At 30.8% G+C, this 21,879-nt stretch overlaps 5 protein-coding genes across 6 annotated transcripts; 1 reads left to right on the forward strand and 4 right to left on the reverse strand.

Annotated features, from left to right (window-relative positions):
• Positions 1 to 211: 211 nt before the first annotated feature.
• On the reverse strand, positions 212 to 8,921 carry LOC123007605 (odorant receptor 94b-like). The gene is made up of 10 exons (XM_044402989.1): positions 8,387 to 8,921; positions 8,121 to 8,343; positions 7,966 to 8,065; positions 7,811 to 7,915; positions 7,603 to 7,758; positions 7,523 to 7,553; positions 3,977 to 4,221; positions 516 to 620; positions 315 to 470; positions 212 to 262 (listed from the first exon to the last, which is right to left on the reverse strand). Exons 1-10 carry the CDS (start codon positions 8,919 to 8,921, stop codon positions 212 to 214), a joined length of 1,707 nt encoding a protein of 568 aa, XP_044258924.1.
• Positions 8,922 to 10,560: 1,639 nt separating this feature from the next.
• On the reverse strand, positions 10,561 to 11,634 carry LOC123007237. Its single transcript, XM_044402417.1, has 4 exons — positions 11,130 to 11,634; positions 10,875 to 11,082; positions 10,691 to 10,824; positions 10,561 to 10,640 (listed from the first exon to the last, which is right to left on the reverse strand). The coding sequence occupies exons 1-4, from the start codon at positions 11,632 to 11,634 to the stop codon at positions 10,600 to 10,602; spliced, it is 888 nt and encodes a 295-aa protein (XP_044258352.1). The 3' UTR covers positions 10,561 to 10,599.
• A 906-nt stretch (positions 11,635 to 12,540) lies between these two features.
• LOC123007235 (facilitated trehalose transporter Tret1-like) lies at positions 12,541 to 14,227 on the forward strand. 2 transcript variants are annotated; one of them, XM_044402414.1, is made up of 2 exons: positions 12,541 to 12,758; positions 12,801 to 14,227. In XM_044402414.1, exons 1-2 carry the CDS (start codon positions 12,698 to 12,700, stop codon positions 14,114 to 14,116), a joined length of 1,377 nt encoding a protein of 458 aa, XP_044258349.1. In that variant the 5' UTR covers positions 12,541 to 12,697; the 3' UTR covers positions 14,117 to 14,227. The 2 variants fall into 2 exon arrangements, with proteins under 2 accessions (XP_044258349.1, XP_044258350.1); XM_044402415.1 differs by having other exon boundaries at positions 12,681 to 12,758; positions 12,811 to 14,227.
• Positions 14,228 to 14,406: 179 nt separating this feature from the next.
• On the reverse strand, positions 14,407 to 15,795 carry LOC123007236 (odorant receptor 33b-like). Its single transcript, XM_044402416.1, has 6 exons — positions 15,261 to 15,795; positions 15,016 to 15,214; positions 14,868 to 14,967; positions 14,709 to 14,813; positions 14,506 to 14,661; positions 14,407 to 14,454 (listed from the first exon to the last, which is right to left on the reverse strand). The coding sequence occupies exons 1-6, from the start codon at positions 15,793 to 15,795 to the stop codon at positions 14,407 to 14,409; spliced, it is 1,143 nt and encodes a 380-aa protein (XP_044258351.1).
• A 2,338-nt stretch (positions 15,796 to 18,133) lies between these two features.
• LOC123006989 (putative carbonic anhydrase 3) lies at positions 18,134 to 20,686 on the reverse strand. Its single transcript, XM_044401977.1, has 7 exons — positions 20,474 to 20,686; positions 20,073 to 20,111; positions 19,229 to 19,378; positions 19,058 to 19,178; positions 18,900 to 19,005; positions 18,624 to 18,848; positions 18,134 to 18,569 (listed from the first exon to the last, which is right to left on the reverse strand). Exons 1-7 carry the CDS (start codon positions 20,526 to 20,528, stop codon positions 18,381 to 18,383), a joined length of 885 nt encoding a protein of 294 aa, XP_044257912.1. The 5' UTR covers positions 20,529 to 20,686; the 3' UTR covers positions 18,134 to 18,380.
• Positions 20,687 to 21,879: the final 1,193 nt, after the last annotated feature.

Below are 21,879 nucleotides of genomic sequence, written 5' to 3' on the forward strand. Positions count from 1 at the left end.
AATAACTATTTTCTTCTATTTATTTATTTTTTCTCACACTGCTTTCAAAGTGTTAAAATGATATCAAAATGGCATTAAAACCATCAACTTCCAAGACATCGAAGAAATTTTTCTCTGGGCGCGAATTCTGACAAATCCTGTATAATAATTTAACATATTTATCACTAAACTAAAAAATTATACAATCAGTGGATATATAAACTTGAGTGCTTCATCTTTGGTTTTTCAAAACTGCCAACAGTGAGTATGAGCGTTGTAATATCTAAAAACTAGTACTATAACTTTAGGCTTAAATTTTTGTTACATTTACTTACAGTTGTAAAAGTTACTAGTGATAAATGTAAAACTTTCCCTGCACTTACAATACTCGGTTTCTTAGTACGTTCCATCAAAATTATTAATGATTTTCTTGATTTGACGTCATATTTGTACCAATTTCCCATATATACTGCGTCATTTAAACTATTGCTCTAAAACATAAACTATTGTTTAAAAAGTTTACTAAATTTACTTACTTCTTCATAAAGAATAGTTCCATAATAACAGTAGAAATAAATCTGTACGACCACACAAACCATATAAATAATTGCTTGTAAGAACTCATAACTCAACGGTTCTAGCTAAAAATTAGGAATATTATAATTTGCGTTACAATTGAACGTACCTACTTACAAAACTGACTTGAAAAATTAAAAAACCCAAGATCAAAATACTTAGCAAGAATTGATTAAATACAATAAAAGAGAAGTTGGTTTCATACATTTCCACAAACCTACAAAACAATTTACCTCGTGATTAGTTGTCATTGTTGAGTAGAAAATAATTTCTTACTGTAAAATTGCATTGTGATGTTTGATGCAATTCTGTATCTTTTTATAAAACAATTTGGATTTAAATATTTGATTCGAGGATACTTTCAACTTCTTGTCTCCAAAATCTTCTTTTGTGTATTCATAAAGATATTGAAGATTATCTTTAAGAACTTTAAAATGACCAGCAGCCAAACAAATAAGACCCGCAATTAGTGTGTCCATCGCACTATTAGTAACACAGCCATAAACAACCCCTTTAAATTAGATACAATAAAAGGAAATATGGAAATTTTTGAATTTCTATACCTGAAGACACAAACACATATAATATATAATATTTTTTTATATCTGTTTTAGGATCAAAGGGCAACCAAATATCAACTGGAAAATTATATTCCCCGAACAGGAAAGGTTTTGTAGCCCAAATTAAAACTGCTGTAGTCATAAATATCACAAACATCTTCGAGTTTCTATTGCAAATTTTACTGTGTGTTCTGATGATTGCTTTCTGATTTTCCCTCAATGTAACAAATTGCGGATTTTCAAAATAACGTACGCATTTCTCGATTTGTCTTCTTTTGGTTAGCAAAGGCCACAATTTAGGTCCGTAACACCACATTCCAGCAACAACAAAAGCATCGTCTGCCATTCTTTTTGTAGTAATATTTGTTTCCAAAAAAATATATAAGAGACCGAACACCGGGACAGTGAACGTTACATTGCTACACAAAACATATGACACCACTTTGTGCAAGAATTTTGCTTTTTGTCGATTGTATAAGAAACATATTTCTAAAACACGTAAACTTATACCAAAACTGTCTTGAATTATATTTGACATTGTAAGAACTTTTGGTAATTAAAGAATAGAGTAATCAAACATCAAAAATTCGTTTATATAGTGATTCGTAATTTTTTATTTAATGTCCCTGTAATTAAAGCAGACTCAATTAATTTTACATCAAAGGGCTTTAAAAGTTTGGAATAAAGAAAACTTAGAGTAAAGGTAGGCATGTAGATCTTCAATTAAACGATGTTGTGAGCACAAGAAAGCAACCCTATTGAGTCTTATAAATAATTTACTGTTAAAAACAATTATTGGTTGGGGTGAGTTGAACAAAAAACACAAATGCGCACATCACTGCGACTTGTCGGTTCTCATTAAAACTCACTGGAACAAGAATTAAACTTCACAATATTCAGAAAAAAAAAATCTTCAGTGACCAGTTTTACTTCAAAGCAAATTTCGTTTTTTTGTAATAATGTTCCACGAGTAATAATGAGCCTGAAATGTTTTTTTAACCAAACTAACATATTACTTTCCAAAAATAACGTAGATATTAATAAATTAAACATAGTGACCAAACAGCACTTCAACGAAAAGACCGGTAAGATTCTCATTTATAGAGAATGTTTAAAAAACGCTTCGCAGACTACACGTTTCTATCAAGCGCGATATTCAAATAGACAAACTCCCTAAAATTGGAGTAGTCATTTTGACTGACCGAAATTTGTCAAAAATAAAAATACGATTTCTATGTTTAACTAATTAAAATGAAATGTATTTTAATATCCACCTTAAATGTAATGTTGGTTGCTTCGAAAAAATTTTCAGGCTCATTATTACTCGTGGGACAACCTGTACGTAATATGCGTTGTCTTTTTTATTGTTGTATTTTAATATTTGTTAGAATAAAACCATAAGAAAAAACTTGTAGCCTAATTCTCCTGTAATTTTAATAATTATTTACACTTTGTGAAAAGCATGCTTTCATCGAATTTATAAATAATAATAATTATTGTAAAATTTTTAAATATTTTTTATTTAATTAAAAAAGTATTTTGTATAACTATTGTCATTATTATTAATGTATTATTTATTGCGGTTAAAAAGCAATTTACAAAAACATGTTTCGTACCATGGGTGCCGAAATAACTGTAAAAAAATACTAGAATAGTTAATGTAAATACACCAAAATATACATATATACATATACAATAAAAAGTGTAAAAAAAATACTAGTACATGTTTAAAGTTGCAAAATGCTTCAAGTATTTGAGTTTTGAAAAATAATATACTACTGTTAAATTCGAAAAAAAAAACGGAAAAAATGAAAAAAAATAACTTTTAAAAATTTGCATGAATGTTCGTAAATCGAGTGTTATAGTAGGGTATGCAAAAGCTGAATGGTCTCAAAAATTAGTCAGTATTGTATCTTGATTTTTTTCTAAATTTTGAAAATATGGGTGTTTCACATAATTTTACGAGGCCTGCGCCTATAAGATGCAATCAATAATACATATTCCTCTACGAACTGGATTACAAGTTTTGAAAAATTTTTGAAAAATAATCTCCCTAGTTTGTTCACCCTTTAAAAAATTACAACGTTTTTGGTTAGTTAGTGTAAACTATAACAAATGATAATTGTTTCTGAAAAACTGCAGTTTATGACTATTAATGCAACAGTGATTAGTTTGACAACTACTGTCATGGGTTTCCAAATATGAAATAATTATATGTGTATTTTTTGTATCCAGTGTTTTGTGACTTTTGTATATTTGGGTGGGTACATTAGGCGCAAGCCTCGTAAAGTTGTGTGAAACACCCTGTATATAATATAAAAAAAATCGTTTTTTAATGCGAAATTGTAAAAAAAGTTGAAATAGCTGTTTTAGGGACTCATTTGAGTCCCTAAAATGAGTCTTTTCCGAACTCAATAAAATAGTACGCAAAATGGTTATTTTGCGTACTCAGTCCCCAAAAACAGTTTTTGCGGACTAAAAAATTAAATTGGTAACGAAATTTTTTTAATTAGTAAGAGGTGTCAATTCGTGTTTTAAGAGCTTTAACAAAAAAATCTTGTATGCACCACGTACGCAAATGGTTTTAGGTGACTCCTCTCATTAAAAACTTGGCTCCAACGTCGCCTCGTCATTAATTAATAATTACGATTCGTCCCCTAAAACCTTATTTTGCGTACTTGATACATAAATATCTATTTAGGTACTTAGTCCCCAAAAACAGTTTTTTCGGACTAAAAAATAAAATTGGTGGCGAAATTGCTATTCCAGACTCGATTTCACCTCATCCAGAAACAGCAACAATTCGTCCGCAAAAACTATGTTTTAAGTACTTGTTGTGAAAAAGAGGCACAACATCATACATCGAGCAAACTGCAGACCGGTTTCGCCCTTTTGGGGCTCATCAGTGCAGTGTAGCTCGATGTGTGATGTGGCCTCGGGAGTCTTAAAGCGACTACGCCGGTGAAGATGAGACAGTGGTAGCGCAGAGCGCCACCTGTCGGTGTGTGGAGAATCCAGACCTCTAAACACCGGGGGCTGGGAATTTGCAAAGCAAATCTCCCAAAAACGCCCACCGGGAGAGGTAAACCGACATCAGCCAAAACAGCTACTCCTCGGGCAAATACCCCGCCAGGCGCTGAATTACATGACCAATGCCGGCTCCCCCACATCAACTGGACAATTATGCCCAAATCTTGATGTGAAAAAGAGGCACAACATCATACATCGAGCAAACTGCAGACCGGTTTCGCCCTTTTGGGGCTCATCAGTGCAGTGTAGCTCGATGTGTGAGGTGGCGCTCTGCGCTACCACTGTCTCATCTTCACCGGCGTAGTCGCTTTAAGACTCCCGAGGCCACATCACACATCGAGCTACACTGCACTGATGAGCCCCAAAAGGGCGAAACCGGTCTGCAGTTTGCTCGATGTATGATGTTGTGCCTCTTTTTCACATCAAGATTTGGGCATAATTGTCCAGTTGATGTGGGGGAGCCGGCATTGGTCATGTAATTCAGCGCCTGGCGGGGTATTTGCCCGAGGAGTAGCTGTTTTGGCTGATGTCGGTTTACCTCTCCCGGTGGGCGTTTTTGGGAGATTTGCTTTGCAAATTCCCAGCCCCCGGTGTTTAGAGGTCTGGATTCTCCACACACCGACAGGTGGCGCTCTGCGCTACCACTGTCTCATCTTTAAGTACTTGTAACAAAAATAACTATTTCGGGAGCGTATGCACAAAAAAATGTTTTATTAAATTATGATGAAGATTACACAATGTTCAGAAACGATTAATTCTTTTAATTTTTTTGTAAAAGTTTATCAATCGGTCCGAATACTTAAACGGTTTGATGGATCGATTTAAAAAAACTTACAGAGCTATTATAGGTATGTACATACGTACATTAAACTGTAAAAAAACCTAAACACATTAGTCTTCTCATCAGTATTTGTGAATATGCGGTAGATTTACTAAAGGCAACAAATAGTTACATTTTTCTTTCTTCTTTAAATCATTGTTGAGGGTGATTTGAAAAAAAATGTACTAGGGTTGTTTGATAAATGTGGTAAAATTCCCAGTTAAAGAAAAAAAAAATATTAACAATAATTTTTATTTTTCAATATGATCTTCATTAAGATCTATGCACTCATCCAACAACTTTCTAATTTTTAAACCCATAAGAAAAAAAAAAAGATTTTTCAAGTGCTGCAAAATATTCATTCACCTTAGTATGGTGTCTTTGTTTGAATGAAATCTCTCTTCACCAAGCAAAATTTTTAGATTTGGATGTAGGTAGAAGTCACACGGTGCTAAATCTGGCGAGTAGAGTGAATTCGGAACTAATTCAAATAATAATTCAGCGAGTGCTGAAATCTCCCTTCGAGTACGCATTTGGTGACCGTCAACACTCGCGGCACCCATCTTTTTTTTTCATATGCAATTTTTCATGAAAGACAAAGTGTACCCGTTTAGTAGAGATGCCTACAATTTCAGTAACGTCCCTAAGTTCCACTCGGCGGTCTTGCAAGACAATTTTGTGGATTTTTTCCACAATTTGTGAAGTCGGGACGTCGACAGGGCGCTCACAGCGCGCTTCATCTTGGGTGGATATTTGACCCCGTTTAAATTCGTTTATCCAGAAATAGATAGTTTTCAACGAAGTCTCCAAGTACTTCTTCTAGTTCTTTTTTACCTGAGCGGCAGTCCATTTTGTAAATAAAAAGGTTTTATCACAGCGCGAAATTCGTTTTTCTCGATTCTCGAAATTTGTTCAAACAACTTATTTTTAAAATTCTCTAACTCTTCAACCAGGCGTCACTTTTTGTTGAAACTATGAGAGACTTAATCTGAAAGATGACAAATCTCACTTGCGGTTCGCCAAATTAATTGACGCACGTGGTCATAGTTTTTTACAAGAGATATCAAACAACCCTCGTATGTGGATTTATTTCAGTTTTTGGAACTATCGTTACACATTCTTTCTGCGGTCATTGGTTGCTGAGATATTGATGATCAAAGACAAGACTTCTTTTTCATTAAAAATCAGATATCTCATCAACAAATTGACGTGTACAGGGAATATAAAAGAAGCAAATTAAAGCTGAATGAACAAGCGGTCCGGCTCATGCATTGATTTTACTAATAAAAATTTCTCAGAGTCCGTGGACCAATAAAAAAAGAATAAAAAAATGAACAATTTTCTTCCCGAGATATTTTTTAGTATTTTTTGCCAAAAGATCTCAAGACTAGATACTTGAAGCTTTGAAATGTTTTTTTTTTTAATTAGATCCAACTATTTTTATTAAAATACAGTTTTTCAAAGATCACCAAAAAATTTAAGAAATTTTGTCGTTTCCTTAATCTTTTAGAATAGGAAGTGAATGTATACACAGTGAGGATTTTATTTCGCCGAACATGAGCACTATTAACTTTATATTCATAATTGAACAACACACAATTGAACACATAATTCAAATAAATCATGTCATGCATTACAAGCAATTACAACATATCCAAGCAATCCTAACGACAATAATGTTTGCTATAAGTAATGACTAGAGAGAGTTCCTATACATATTACAAGATACTTATTCAAATATAGGGGAACTCTATCCCTGACAATAATGTATTGACACAAATATTTGAAAACTGAACATGGAACCACATGTAACGTAAGTATAAAGTTTTGGAAATTTTTTAGATGGTTTTTATTTCAGAACAAAATATTTCTGTACCAACAATTTATTGGACCATAAAGGAATTTGAAGAGGGTGTACCCTGTGTTAATTAGCTCAAAAGTGGACGCCCCAAAATTTTGAGGAACAAAGAATGATTGAAGCCGTTAAAAACAAAGTTGTAACAACGCCACTTTTAACAACACAAAGCACAGTTCAAAGTGCAGATATAACCCAGCAAAGAAAACGCTGACACAATGACCTAATTAGTAAGTGACGGTAAAAAAAAGTAGGTACCAATGGAAAAATTGCCTTTTTGCAAAGATTTTTTTATCAAGAATTAGCTTGTATTTTGTTTCCACGATTTTATGTGAGATGTGTGCACTAGTTGTATTCCAAACGTTCTCGAAAATTTCACAAAAAATCGTAATGGACCACTGTCTTAGTATTTCTAGATGTGCTTCGAGCAATGTCTTGTCAATTATCAAAATATTATGATAGATTTAGGATACTATTGTCGGTTTATAAAAGCAGATAATAATTTTTTATCACTTTAAAAATAGTCACTTCAATTAAGCAAAAATTTTTTTTAGTAATTCTTTATTATCCTAAGAGTTTGGCTGTCTAACTTTAAAGTGTAATTACTGTAATTAGTACTACACCTAGTGTTTCACAATGGCGACCTTGTTTTCTTTCATCTAGTTTTGCAAATAAGTTTTTATCTTCATTCTTAATTTAAACAACAAAGCAGTGAATATGATCGCCTTAATACCTGAAAGATAAATGTTACAGTATTTTTTAGAAGTGTTATTAATTCGTACCATTGTAAATGTGTCCAACGACAAATCTAAAATTCTTCCAACTGTAATAATCATAGGTTTTTTTGAACGTTCCATTAAAATAATAAGTGTCTTTTGTTCTCGGATACTATACTCGTACCATTTACTCATATAAATGGCATTTGTTAATGTATAATTCTGAAATATATATCATAAAATATATTAAGTGTTTTTAGAAATTAAAAATTACCTCTTCTATCAACATTGTGCCGTAGTAACAATAAAAAAATATTTGAAATAGTATGACCCAAAAATAATTTACAGTTATAACAAAATTTACGTCAATCTCTTTCATCTAAAATTTTTCATTACGAAATTTTTTTGAGAGTTTAGGTAAAGACGTACTTTAACAATTTGTAGACAACACAAACCGATTACAAAAACGCTTCCCAATAACTGGCTAAAGACAACTTGTGAAAAAGAGTTTTTAAATAAGTTAACAAAACTGAAAATTTACAGATTAACAACTTTAAACAACTTTGATTTTACATTTTATGTACGTTACTATTTGTTGATACCGATGAACACAACCAATAATTTCTTCATAAAATACATCATGCACCTTTTTACCAGTATTACTCTGAACTGTATTTTTTTCCTCCGCATACTCATCAAGATATTGCAAATTTCTTTTGAGAAGTTGAAGTTGAGCAGCGGCATGACAGGCCAATCCCCCAATCATCGGATCGATCACTCCACAAGCCAAGGTAGCATAACCAATGGCTACAAATCTACTCACAACCTAGTGACAAAAATTGACACCTACCCAAAAGAAGAGCACAATAAATGCAGTAATAAAATAAAGGTTTTTCTTCATTGGTAAAAGGTAACCACAATTTCAGTGGCAACTTCTCAGGCTCTTCTCTTAGAAGAACTTGTGCAACAAAACCCAAATAACTTACACAACAACCGATCAAAAATACATTTGTATTGCGACGACAGCTACCAACACAATCTTCAATGATTTTTTCTTCACTTTTGACCCGGTACTTGAAAGTATCGAAATAATTGATGCAATTTTGGATTTTGGTAATACTTGTAAGAAAAGGCATTATCTTAAAAAAGTAAACAATAATTCCAACGGTCACAAAATCACTAAAATCGATAGAGGTGACGTCTTCTATGAAGAAAAAATTAGGCAGTCCGAGTACTAAGACAGGCACAAATACTGCAAGAAATAAGAAAATTGAATATATACTGTATAGAATTGAGTGGTTTTTTGGAGGATAAAGGCCGATTAAAGTCAATACTTTCACATGAAGTTTGAAACTGTGATTAACAATCTGTTTTGTTTCGAGCATTGTGAGAACGACTTCTACTTCGTGGTCATGTGTTTTAACTCATGTTTTTCCAATATATAAGTTCTCCTTTTTTGAATTTTTTAAAGCATAAACCAACCTTTTAATTACATAAATGTTTCATCAAAGATATTACAAAGACAAGAAAGAAAATTGAGAGTTCGCAAACTACTTAAAACTCATTTAAAGAAGTAGATAATAATTACAAATGAACTTGATGAAAATTTTATTTTAAACTTTCTTGTTTGTATACTAAATTTCCATAGATACATTAATTTACCTCTTAAGGTTTTAATTTCTTCTTTTAATTCTTTGAGTTATTATGCAAATATCTACAGTGGAAAAATATTTTAAAATCAATTCTTTTATTTAAAAAGAAAAACATGTATTAAAATCATTATCATTATTATTACTGGCATGTTGTGGGTAAGTAATTTTTTACCAGAAAAAGTTAATATTAACATAAATACATTACATTATATAAAAAAAAATAAGGTTTTTGCGTCACAAGATAAAAAAGAAAAAACACACCTTATTATACTAAATAATTTATTTATTTCAAACTTAACTACTTATAATATCTAATTTTCATCAGGTTCGATTACAAATATAAACAAACAACAATAACAAAAAAAATTACACATAGGTAGGGACAACTTTCTTAGACATCAAAACCAATGAGTACTAAGTCCAAAATTATCTCTACAGTTACAGACAAAACAACTTTGTTAAATGTCATGTTAAAAGTAAATGCTTAAGCACAAAGTTTTTACTCCATGCCTGAAAGACAAAACTTTTACTTGTGTCAGTTAGTCATAAAAGGGTCATTTATCTGAGGTTTGCGGATAAAATAAATTACTTTCATTCACAACGTGAATTTTTGTTTTGTACAGGTTGATTCAAAAGTTTTGGATCATCTCTTAGGTGGTAATAAAGAACATCCAACTGAGTTACAAGTTCCCATGATAAAAAATTGTTTGAGTTTTTTTCACGAGATATACTTAGTTCTTGTTAGGTTAAATCTTTGGGTTAAGTTTTTGGGCGTTCAGATCACGTATTCTTGAATTTGGTTAGCAGAAACGGTAAATCTTGTGGCATATGCATAACAGATACCTATTAAAAAAATCATAAATTTGTGTTTTATGGTGTATAAAATATTTAACAAATTATCAAATTCAACAACAAATTAATCTGACAATATCGAAAACAAAAGAGCTAAGGTGTCAGTTTTGTTTTTTTCTCAGAAACCAAAACTTGACATGAAATCTGCATTGAATTTTTTTTTATCACCATTCAGGAGGTGGTCCGACACTTTTGAATCATTCTGTATAGTGTATTAGTTTTCTTCTATCTTCCTTAGATTTCAACCTCAAGACCGTAAAAACCCTAAGTGCTTTCATTTCCTTAATGTTGAGCTCATACCAGTTAAAGTTTGTCTATAAATGCTTGAATTTTATGGTGAAGTAGAGGCAATTCAGTTTTTAGGTCTTTGTGTCACAATTGTGAAGGTTTGTTTTCTTGGAGGTTGATGCTTGAAGGGTCCGCTGATCGGTAACATTGGTAACAACCATTCTCATTAAATCTCTCAAACTAGTTTGGGAAGTCAAATGTATAAAATTCTAATAAGAATAGACATCTAAACGGCAGTGATCAGAGTATAATTCTATAATAAGAAAAATATTTACTGAGCTTTTTTAAAGAATATGACCCGCAGATAATTTACTGAAATAAAAAGATTTAAATCAATTTTAATCATTTAAAAAATATCCTACGATATATTGGTGACTCAATTGTCCTAATTACTCTGATTACTTGTAAGCCACACAACCCAATCAAGAAAACACGACCGACAAGTTGGTTACAAAAGACATGGGAAAAAGAGTCTTTAACTAACTCATCGACATAACTGAAAATTTACAAATGTTAAACTGGAAAAAAACTTGATGTGTCACTCACGTTGCAATTTTTTGATAACGAAAATCACATTTAATTATTTCTTCATAAGTAACATTACAACTTGTTGAACTTTTGTCTTTGTATTTTTCATTAATATATTCGTCAATATATTGTAAATTTCTTTTGAGAATTTGAAGTTGAGCAGTTGCGTGATAAATCAGTCCTCCAATCATAGAGTCAATTGTGCCACAAGCAAAATCTGAATAACCTGCCCATAAAAATTAGTTAACCACAATCTGCAATAAAAAAACTTACCAAAAATAAGAAGCCAATAAATAAAATAATACAGCATGGGTTTGTCATGACTGCTAACCCAAAACCACATTTTTAATGGAATCTCTTCAGGATCTTTACGAAGTACAACTTGTGTAACAAAACCCATCCACCTTACCGAACATTCATTAAAAAAAATATTTGTATTGCGACAACTCCCAACACAATCTTCAAAAAATTTTACATCATTACTTAAAATGATATTGATGGTGTCAAAATAATTAACGCAATTCTGGATTTTAGAGGTTTTTATAAGGAACGGCATTAACGTGAAGCCTTCCATAATAAATTCACTAGCTGCGAAATCTTCCGTGAAGAGAAAATGAAGCGAGTTTAGCACCACTGTGGGCATAAATGCAGCAACGTACATGATAACTAAATATATTTTATACACGATTGAGTGAATTTTTCGAGAATAAAGCCCTTTTAAATTTAACACAGTGATATTTAGTTTGAAATGCTGCAGATGTTGTTTCGTTGCAAACATTGTAAGAAGTAAAAATTGATCAAGGCTTCACTGTTTATCTACCTACTTTTTATCTAATTAAAAATTATCCCTATCAATTATGATGCCTGCATTAATCTTACATCAAAGAATTTTTGAAATATAAAAAAGAATTTGAATTGTCTTTATGTAAAAGCTGACTTCAATGGGCAGACACTAATAAAAGTTTCATTTTGTATCTGGAGTTTGTATAGTTTTCCCGTTGTTATAAAAGAGTTCAATTTAAACATGCAATCAAAAACTTTAATGAAAGGTATAAGTAGCAGTCGGTTCTTTAGAATGAAAATCTTTAGTAAATTTATAATAAACGATTGAGCTGTTCTGTGTTTAAAAAATAATTCAATGTATAAAAGCTCACATCTTATTCGCAGAAAAATAACAAAGTTTGTAAATATAGTTATTTTATTTGCAATATTTTTTTTACCGCCTTCTTAATGATCTATCAATATACCGCCTGGGAATTTCGCAAAAAATGCATTTGAGCAGTGACTCCGAGTTTTACATAAGTTAGGGGGATTGTTAAAGAAAAACTGAATGATTTTTAATTATTAATGAAAAATAACGCAACTAATAAAATCTGGGACGGAAGAAGACAACAAAACAATATACGCAAGGGAGAATTGTTATTATGAAGTTAAACATTTTGAGCTGAAAAGCTGAATTAGTCAAAAAAAAATTCAAGATTAATCCGCCAAATCAAATGCCCAGGCGAGAAAAGGATTAATTCTATCGAGACGGCGATGATTTTTTAAATCACTTCAATGCAGTGATTGTGACAGAAATCATTTGACAATTTAACTGAGTATTGTTGTCAAAAGTCTTCCAAATAAATAGGATACTAAGTTGTTTTTCAAAAGAAGTTATTTAAAAGTCCAAACATGCTAAATACGTTTATACCATTATGAGTATTTTTTAAAATTTATACGCAAATGACTAACTGCAGCATTAAAACGTGATAAAACTAATGCGAATTCAAAATTATTCAAAAGCAATTTTTTGCTTACAAGTTTTACAACAAATACCTATTGTATCGTAAACATAGAACATGGAAAAACTTAAATTTCGTTTAATCGATCTTTTTCCCCAACTTGCAGCTGCATTTATTGGTAAATTTAACTCTTTTTCAGCAAAAATAATTCAAAATAAAGCCACTTTAAGCTCAATTTCGGATGGAATGCACTATGCTTGGTCAGCTCCTCTTCTTCCTCTTCTCCGTGCCGAAACAAGCCCCGTAAAAATCACAAAAATTGACGAGATTTGGTTAGAAGGATCTTATTTGGTTTCTGGTTTAGGAGGACTCCCAATAACTATTTCCCTAGTTGACAAAATTGGACGAAAAAATGCAATTTTAGCTGCGTCAGCCACAAATTTGTTTTCGTGGATTTTAATTGGTTCATCCAGACATGTTGCACAGTTGTATTGTGGAAGAATTTTGGCTGGTGTGTCTGGAGATATGACTTATGTAGCAATCCCGATGTATCTCTCAGAAATTTCAAATGAAAAGTATCGTGGATTTTTGACATGTTTTAATTTTAACATGGTTCTACTTGGGACTTTGTTGATTTCAGTCATTGCTCCTTTTACACCATACTATGTTCCCTCATTGGTTGGTGTAATTTTATTAAGCACTCAGTTATTTATCTCTCCACTGATGCCAGAATCACCGTACTTTCTTCTGAGTAAAAATAGAAGCGACGAAGCTAAAATAGCTCTAGAAAAACTTCGAGAAAATCATGCCAACATCGACGATGAATTTAATGAAATCGCAAGAGCAGTTCAAAGGCAAAACACGCAAAAAGGAAAATGTACAGATTTACTTCTAGTCAGAAGTAACAGAAAAGCTGTCACAATTATAACAATCCTAATCCTCTGCCAATTCTTCATCGGCTTCAGTGCTATTATTATGAATGTTCACACAATTTTAGAAGAAGCTGATTCGTCAAACGTGATCAATGTCGAAAGATACGGAATCATATTTTACTCACTTATGGTCCTTTCTGCTACTTTCTGTTGCCTAACTGTTGATAAGTTTGGCAGAAAAATACTTCTGATTGTATCAAGTGTTCTCTCCGGAGTTTGTTTACTAATTATGGGAATTTATTTTAATTTACAAAAATTTGAAGTTGATGTGAAAGATGTGGCCTGGATTCCGGCTTATTCATTAATGGGATATGCAATTACGTATAAAATTGGAATGGGGTTTCTACCACAAGTAATTGTTTCTGAATTGTTTCCAAATAATGTTAAAGCATTCGGTATGACTTACGGAGATTTCTTGTTAATTGTTTTTAGTTTTGTTTCCCTCATTTTTTATCAATATCTTAATTACTTTTACGGACATTATGTTCCTCTTTATACTTTTACTGTGGTTGCTTTCCTCGGAGCAATTTTTACGTTTTATTACGTGCCAGAGACTAAAGGCAAAACACTGGATCAAATACAAATAATGCTTCACGAAATGTAAAACATATATAGGAGTATTATTTTATGTACCTACATATTAGCTTTGTAAATTTTAGATAGATTAAGTTAATACTAATTCCATATACCTTTATTTTATTTTAGTGTGACAAGTCAAGAGTAAATTAATAGAATTTTTTTTGTTTGCAGAAAAATATTTATTTGCGGATTTTACTAATGTACTACTTATTACAAGCTTGTAACATAAAAATATTGTGGCTTTTAGAATACAGATATTGTAGTTATTTGTGTGATATCCTTTTTTTATTTTTAGATATGAGTAACGAAAATCTTTTAATAATTCTTCAATACTGCCAATAAAGAATATGATCGTTTGAGTATCTAAAAATTACGAAATTAAACTTTAAATTTTATTTAAATTTGTGGCCTTACCAAAGTGAATGTCTCTAGGGATACACCAACAACCCTTCCTGCAGTAATTAGTAAAGGTTTCTTTGAACATTCCATTAAAATAAGAAGAGCTTTTTGAGATTCTTTCGTATATTCATACCACCGGCTCATATAAATTGCGGTAATGAGAGAGTTATTCTGAAAAAAAAAATTATCATTTTATCTTCACTGTTTTAAAATATAACTTCTTCGACAAGTAGTGTGCCGTAGTAGCAATAGAAATAAACTTGAATTAGCAAAATGACCAAATAATTGCCCGTTATTATCAAATTAATATAGTCATCTTTTAACTAAAACATAAAAACAAATTATTTTTCAAAAAAAAAGTATACGAAACACATCACTTTACTAATTTGAAGACAACAAATCCCAATCACAATAGCACTTTCCAGAAATTGACAAAGTATAACAGTTGAAAAACTTTTTTCATATTTAAAAATGAAACTAAAATTTAAATATTATTTTAAAACAAATATTTAAAAAACTTTTTACTTTGTAATTGCTTCATAGTTGTCAATACACTTTTTGATTTTTTCATATATTAAATCGGATTTCCCTCTGCTTTCGTCGATATAATCATCCAAATGTTGCAAATTATCTTTTAAAATTTGGACTTGTCCAAAAGCGTGACAAATTAATCCTACAATTAAAGGATCAACTGCTCCTGATGCAAATACTAGATAAGCGGCTCCTATAAATCGTTCCTGCTTCAATAAAATTAAAATAATTAGATATACCGAAATAATAGCTGAAGTAAAGAACATAGTGAAGCAAAGGATAATCTTGTGAATTGAAAGGGAGCCATGTAAGTAATGGTAATTGTTTCATATCCCCTTGATATATCAATGTAGCAGTCCAACTTATAAAACACGTAGCGCATCCCCCAAGAAAGAATATTGAATTTCTTCGGCAAATTTGTACACATTCCGTTATAATTTTTTCTTGATTTTGATTTCTTATAATGAAGTAACCTTCATCTAGATATATGATGCATTTTTTAATATTTTCAGCGGCAATCACCAGGGAGAATAATTTAGGAGAAAGAAAGACAACAACAACAACTGAAAATAAATCTTTGTAGCCAACATCTGTGATACCTCCTTTAAAAAAAAGATGAATAAATCCAAATATTGATCCCGGAATCATGGAAAAAATGTATAAAAAATAACCAAACACTTTGTAAAGCCGTGGATAATTTTCCAAAGGATATGTTCCCATTAATTTCATTACAGTTAAATTGAGTGTAAAACTATTTCGAACGATGCCTTTCATTTTTAAAAACTAAATTGTTCAACTAATTTCTTTTTATTATATACCTTCTCCCTTTTTTGAATTTTTTAAACATAAATCATCCCTCTAATTACATTAATTTTACATCAAAGACATTATGACATGAACAAAAAAGGAAAAGCATTTACAAACTACTTAAAACTAATTTAAAAATGTAACTTCAAATGAACTTTGATAAAAATTTCATTATAAGTTTTTTGTTTGTATGAGAAATTTCCATGGACACAAAGAGTTACTCTAATGAAGCTCTTTTAACAGAACACTTTCAGTTATTAGGTAAGTGTAACAAAAATGAAAAAACATGCATCAAATTTTCAAGCTTTGAAGAAAGGTTTTTAAAAACTGTAAAATAACAAATAAAGAAATCTTAAGAAAAACTTTATGGTAAGTTAAAGTATTTTTTTAAGTATTTTTTTTAAAGTTTCTATAAAATCTTTCAAAGCATAAATTTTATATTCTTTTGCTGCTTTGCAAATATTATTACTTGAAACTAGAAAGCAATGTATATTATTTGTTTTTATTTCTGTTCTATTTTAATGAGCCATGGCTTGCAGCGAATTTTCTTTTAATGAATATTATCGTTAACACCTTGCTACTTTCCCACAGTAATAATAGTTAAACTATTACGTTTTAATTATGTTATACTCACTCTTTTGTCTCAATAGTATGAGTTATACGAGGGGCACTAGAAAAGTAATTTACCTAGCAATGAAACAAAAGGCGTACAATTTTTTTGATAATTTTATTTTTCAATATAATTCCCCCTACATCAAAACTCTTGCGCCATTTCTCCACCAGTAAAAGATTACTTTCATAAAAAATGTTTTCTCTTGACTCCCAAAAATTCGTCGTGGCTACTTTTAGGTAACCAAATCCGGACTATAGGGAGAATGGTCTGCCTTAAAATTGGCTTAATTTTGGCAGCCTTATGCACAGTCGCGTTGTCATGCAACACAAACACTTCTCAATTAGGAAAAATAAGTCTTTTTCTGGTAAATTGTTTTTCGTAAATTTTCAACGTGTTTGCATAGATCTCCGCATTTATTGTTGTCTTTTTTGGCATACATTCAATGAGAAGGATGCCCCTGATGTCCCGAAAAAACACTTTTACTTCGGGAATCGTCTTCGACGGATACTCGTTCTCATCATAACTGCTTCGGGTAAAATTTTATTGTGTAATATGATGGTGTACCATCCTTATAAACGGCATTTATTCTCTCACGGATTGTTTTCGCTTAATGGTCCTCTTTTGTCAAAAATTTTATGGTACTGCTTTACTCCAAATTTTGAGTACTTATTTTTCATCACAATTCCCTTTATAAATTAGAAACTAATTATCGCAATTAACTCAAATTTTGCAGGTAATGATACATGGCACTATTTGAATAAATTATGCTTGTGCGTTTCAATTGTTTTTTTTTTTCATGGCTAGGTAGATTACTTTTCTAGTGCCCCTCGTATACGTACATACATAATATATATTTTTTTTTAATTTTGAAAATTGCAGAAATAATTCTTTTCATATGAACAATTAAACTAGCTAGTTTTATCTTTCTCTGTTTTACTTGCTGTATACTATGTATATTATAGGTATTCCGCTGGCAAAGTAAAATTTTAAATTTATTTTTGCAAACATGCAATCTTTTGTTATATAATTCTTTTTTGTGTCATTAATAAAAATAACCGCAAAATAAATAAGAAAGAAAACATTTTTATTGTTTAACTTAACTTTAAGATGACAAAAGATGATATGTATTTTTTTTATAGTAGACATTACAGACTAGTCTACCCACAATTTATTTCAAAAATATGTAATTTTGATAATATACTAATTTTTTGTTTTTTATTTTTTATCGTTCCTGAAAATATTCAGTCATTTACATTATGTTTGTCTACATTTATAATATGTATTAATATGTATTACTTATTAGACAGTGATATTGATAAATGTTATAAACTTACCAAGATATTTCGTCTATTTACAGCTATTCTAGCATTTGACAGTTACATTAAACTTATATATTATATTAATTTTTTTGTTCTAAACTTTATAACCATAGGTATGTATGTAGATAAACATAAACATAGCGTTCTCCAATTTGAAAACTAAGAAAAAAAAATTTAGCTAAAATTTGTAATTAAATGCAATTTATTATTGTTATTATTTTAGTTTTAAACAAACTTTTTTTTAAATAACAATATATACTTTTAAAAGTTATAAAAAAATAATTCTGGGATTTTACATTTGCTAGTAATTATCCACAGGTTTAAATAAACTGGGTCAGACGTTTTCCTAAAGTTTGGAAATAAAATATCAACAAAACAGTACACAACTTTATTAATACAGGTTAAAATTTCCGATATTTTTTTCCTAATAATTTAACAGCTTGCACGTTTGCGATACAAGCCAAGCATTGTAGTGGGATTTCGAATCAAATGTTTTACATAATCTCTCATAAACATAAGTCATGCTTAAATGAAAAATCGTATAAGATAATATCCTACAACGACGGCAATACATAATGTTATTTAATTCAATTTGACTAGCTTCACGTTCACAATAATACTCAACTAAACCTATTTAAAACAATAAATATAATAAAGTAAAAAATCTTGGTATAAATTAGGTAAGTACTAGCACTAGACACCGGACTCGATCTAATATGAACTCGCCTACCGTTAAGTTCCTGCAAAGACCGATAATTCTGTAAAATATTCCCTTCATGATCCGTCTTCAACATCGGGAAAGACTTGACCTAAAAGTGTGTATTATTTATGATTATGACTTACAAATCCCTGATAAATCTCACTTGACTATTAGAGATAGGTAAAGTATTAGTAAACACTGTCCAAATAATCCCTTCCGTACAATCCGGTGTCGTAAGTGAGCCATTATAACGATAATACCCTGCCCGGTCCCGAGGTAAGTAATCATCAACTCTGACGTGCATCTCTTGTATGGAATTTATCTTATCTTGCAATTTATCGATGACATTAATTAAAGGCTGAAATTGTACATCATCATCCGGTGACAACTAAAACACATCGTTGTCAATAAAAACCCATTACATAATTGTATAACACACGTAAAACAGGACAGAAAACACCGCCACTCCGCCGCTATATTGCAAAGCTTGAGACAGATTTGCGTACTTATTTGCATAGTGAACCAAGTGTAGCTCTAGCGGAAATCTACAACATCGATCGAAAAACTTATTTTTGTTAAGTAAATAAATGACTCTACCTTCGCCCGTCCATGGTATGTTCCGACTCCCAATGAAAGTGCAAATGGTCCAAACGGTAAATGTCCGGCAAACCACCACCTCTTATGGTGGGCTGATTTTGCACGTGCAGACGTATTTCGACTAAAAAATGTCATATAAATTCAGATTTCAAAACTAATAAAACTAATTACCAGAATGCCCGTTATTTTTCGATTGTACAGGATAAGTAGTGTCATATTCTTCAAAAATCAGAGAAGAAAAATCCTGTTCTTCGGCTATATCCCGAGACAGGGCGATCGGAGACTGCTTTCGTCCCTCTTTGCAAGCAATTGGCCAATGGTCTAAAAAATATTTTTTTAATACTTGAAGCTTCGCTTCATTAAGGTTAAGATGTATCAGATAGATCAATATTTAATTACTTAAAGCCACACCTCTAGACGATTTGTAATTGAGAGCAAGTCAATTTATAGAATATTTTACGTTTCAAATAAAAAAATAATTGATTCACTTGTATAAATACTCGTAAATGAAACCAGTTAGAGATAGACTAATTGAAGTTAATAGTTTTATTTCTTTATCTTTACTTTAATCCACTTAATGAAAAATTAATTTGAAAATAAAATTTTACGTCATACGACTTGCTATTTCTTAAAACATAATAAAAATATCACGATTTCAGAGCTATTGGACCGATTATTCGCTTTAACTAAACATATCCTCATTGACGGTACACTAGGGGACTTACCAATTCTGATATTATGAAAATATTTCAAACTGTAATAAAAGATAACAACAAATTTTTCTCGATTACATTTATCAAACAGAAAAACAGTTTCTACTATTTCTAGAAAAGATCATTTATCACGAGTTTGTTCCGTGATTTTCCGTATTACTTTTCTGATCTAAATTTTAATCACCTGTAACCACTTTGTGTAACACCTAAGTCTACGTAAGTCAAAATTAACACCTTCAATTTTCAATGTCTTTGACGTTTTGTCAACATCGAAAATCGCAAGTTTGTAATAATTACTTTACCTTCATGAATGTAATCCCATTTGTCTGAAGATACAAGACCTGTAAAAAATAGTTAAATGTAATTCATGGTCAATAAAAGAGGTTAAAAAATATTATTGTTTGCATATTTTGCACGCTTATTTTTTATTTTGTGTTGTGTAAGCTAAATTCGTTAAATGCCAAATCAACTAAAATTTTTCCAATTTTTTAATGTTCTTTAATCGGTGTCAATGTTGAGTTTCATCGGAAGCGACCTTTAGAAAAGAAGTGCATATCGTATATCTTGTTGAGTGTCATTGCAGCTGTCACTCATTGCATTGAAGAAAAATCATTAAAAAACACTTTTGATAACTGATAAAAGTGATAACGATAGAAATTATTTCAATCTAGTTTTTCTAAAAGAATTAAATTAAATAACTGACCTGTGTGAAGAAGAGTGAGTACTAATACTAAGAGCAGTGACACAATAACATTCATATTAAACAATGTGAGTACAACTAGAATGGTGAGCTACGACTATGATAGTCGATGCCGGTGACTGCTTCCTTATAGTCTCCGATGCACTACTACTAGACTATTAGGAAATTGCCCTTCGATGGGCGTTGGACGGTGATTTTTAGATTATTTTCCGCACCCACCACCAGTACATACACATTATGATTAAATTATAACCGAATCAAATGATTTATCGGTTTTTTGCAATACGTACGTACTCATTTTCATACTTCCTTAGATTAAAACCGCGTCAATACAATGAAAATTATAATTTTATTAAAAAACTGATTCGAATTAAATTGGGTTGAGCTGGGTAACTGCTGATGTAAACTGGGACTTATTAGATGAGTGATGTTAATAATTGAAAGTATTGAGACAGTCACGTTGTTTTTCTTAATTAAAAACATTAATTTAATTAATTTTTAATTAGTTCATGTAAGTAAGTAACTAAAATTCCACTTAACCTTGAGTGAGTACATCAGCAGAAGAAAAAATGAAAGGAGTCAGTTGTTACAATAATTTGTCTTCGCTCTTTCCGCATGAATAGATAAAGTAAACAATTTTTTACAATTATTACTAGCATGTAAAATTTTTATTTACAACTTTAAGATAAGTCACAATCGAATGAAAAAACTTGTTTTCTGCTCATTTACTTATTACTCACAATTAATAGTGCATAATAAATTTCGTAATCTTGTCAGCTGAACTTGAACAGCATAAAATTTTCGTTGTGTTTTTATAAAAATTTTTGTAAATTACAAAACAAGGCTAGCACTGGTAGTTTTTAACTCATAAATGTTGGTATGTACCTATTGGACCATATCTTCTTAATGCAAAGTAATTTGCTTAACAATATATTAAACAATTGAATTGTTTAGGTTAAGGACAAACTAAATAAAAATTTAAAAATGTGCATAATTTTCTTACGCTGATTACTGATAACAATTAAATAAAAATTAAACGTGATTTAGTTTGCATAAATTAGTATAGGAAAAGAGATTTACTTTTTACTTCCGAAATGATGTTCTTTTTGCCTTCAATTCAAAGATAATATAAAGGTCAACAAAACTTTACTAAACTGATCCGGAAAAACCTGAAGACATGCGGTAAAGAGATGAACCGCATATACGAGAATAGAATAGACTATTTTTGTACAAACTTTGTTTAGTTTTTCAAAAATAGAGAAAGAAATGCCATCAAATATTGACTTTGCGGCTTCATTCAGGACCGGCCATTTAAGCAAAGGCCGATTTGAATTTAACGTCACAAAAGGTCAAACAATCTGCATCAGAATCGATAGACTTCCGCTAAGACTTAATTTATTAAAAAGTTT

The sequence above is a fragment of the Tribolium madens genome, unplaced genomic scaffold, assembly GCF_015345945.1.
Source record: "Tribolium madens isolate multiple individuals breed KSU strain unplaced genomic scaffold, Tmad_KSU_1.1 Scaffold_3;HRSCAF=73;Tcas5.2_LG2, whole genome shotgun sequence".
Classification (NCBI taxonomy): Eukaryota; Metazoa; Arthropoda; class Insecta; order Coleoptera; family Tenebrionidae; genus Tribolium; species Tribolium madens.

Bases quoted from the DNA above. Each gene is read 5' to 3' on its own strand.
- LOC123007605 (XM_044402989.1), bottom strand. From the start codon at position 8,921: ATGCTCGAAACAAAACAGATTGTTAATCACAGTTTCAAACTTCATGTG. The intron at 8,066-8,120 runs GTACATAAAATG...GTAAATTTTCAG, and splicing joins CGGTATCAACAAATAGTAAC to TTTTGTTAACTTATTTAAAA. The intron at 7,916-7,965 runs GTACGTCTTTAC...GAAAAATTTTAG, and splicing joins GTTGTCTACAAATTGTTAAA to ATGAAAGAGATTGACGTAAA.
- LOC123007237 (XM_044402417.1), bottom strand. From the start codon at position 11,634: ATGTTTGCAACGAAACAACATCTGCAGCATTTCAAACTAAATATCACT. The intron at 11,083-11,129 runs GTAAGTTTTTTT...TTTTATGGGCAG, and splicing joins TTATTGGCTTCTTATTTTTG to GTTATTCAGATTTTGCTTGT. The intron at 10,825-10,874 runs GTGAGTGACACA...GTAAATTTTCAG, and splicing joins CGTTATCAAAAAATTGCAAC to TTATGTCGATGAGTTAGTTA.
- LOC123006989 (XM_044401977.1), bottom strand. From the start codon at position 20,528: ATGAATGTTATTGTGTCACTGCTCTTAGTATTAGTACTCACTCTTCTT. The intron at 19,006-19,057 runs GTAGAGTCATTT...TCGATGTTGTAG, and splicing joins CATACCATGGACGGGCGAAG to ATTTCCGCTAGAGCTACACT. The intron at 18,570-18,623 runs GTGAGATTTATC...ACACACTTTTAG, and splicing joins TACCTATCTCTAATAGTCAA to GTCAAGTCTTTCCCGATGTT.
- LOC123007235 (XM_044402414.1), top strand. From the start codon at position 12,698: ATGGAAAAACTTAAATTTCGTTTAATCGATCTTTTTCCCCAACTTGCA. The intron at 12,759-12,800 runs GTAAATTTAACT...TTCAAAATAAAG, and splicing joins ACTTGCAGCTGCATTTATTG to CCACTTTAAGCTCAATTTCG.
- LOC123007236 (XM_044402416.1), bottom strand. From the start codon at position 15,795: ATGAAAGGCATCGTTCGAAATAGTTTTACACTCAATTTAACTGTAATG. The intron at 14,662-14,708 runs GTTATATTTTAA...TTTTTTTTTCAG, and splicing joins GCACACTACTTGTCGAAGAA to AATAACTCTCTCATTACCGC. The intron at 14,455-14,505 runs GTAAGGCCACAA...CGTAATTTTTAG, and splicing joins CCCTAGAGACATTCACTTTG to ATACTCAAACGATCATATTC.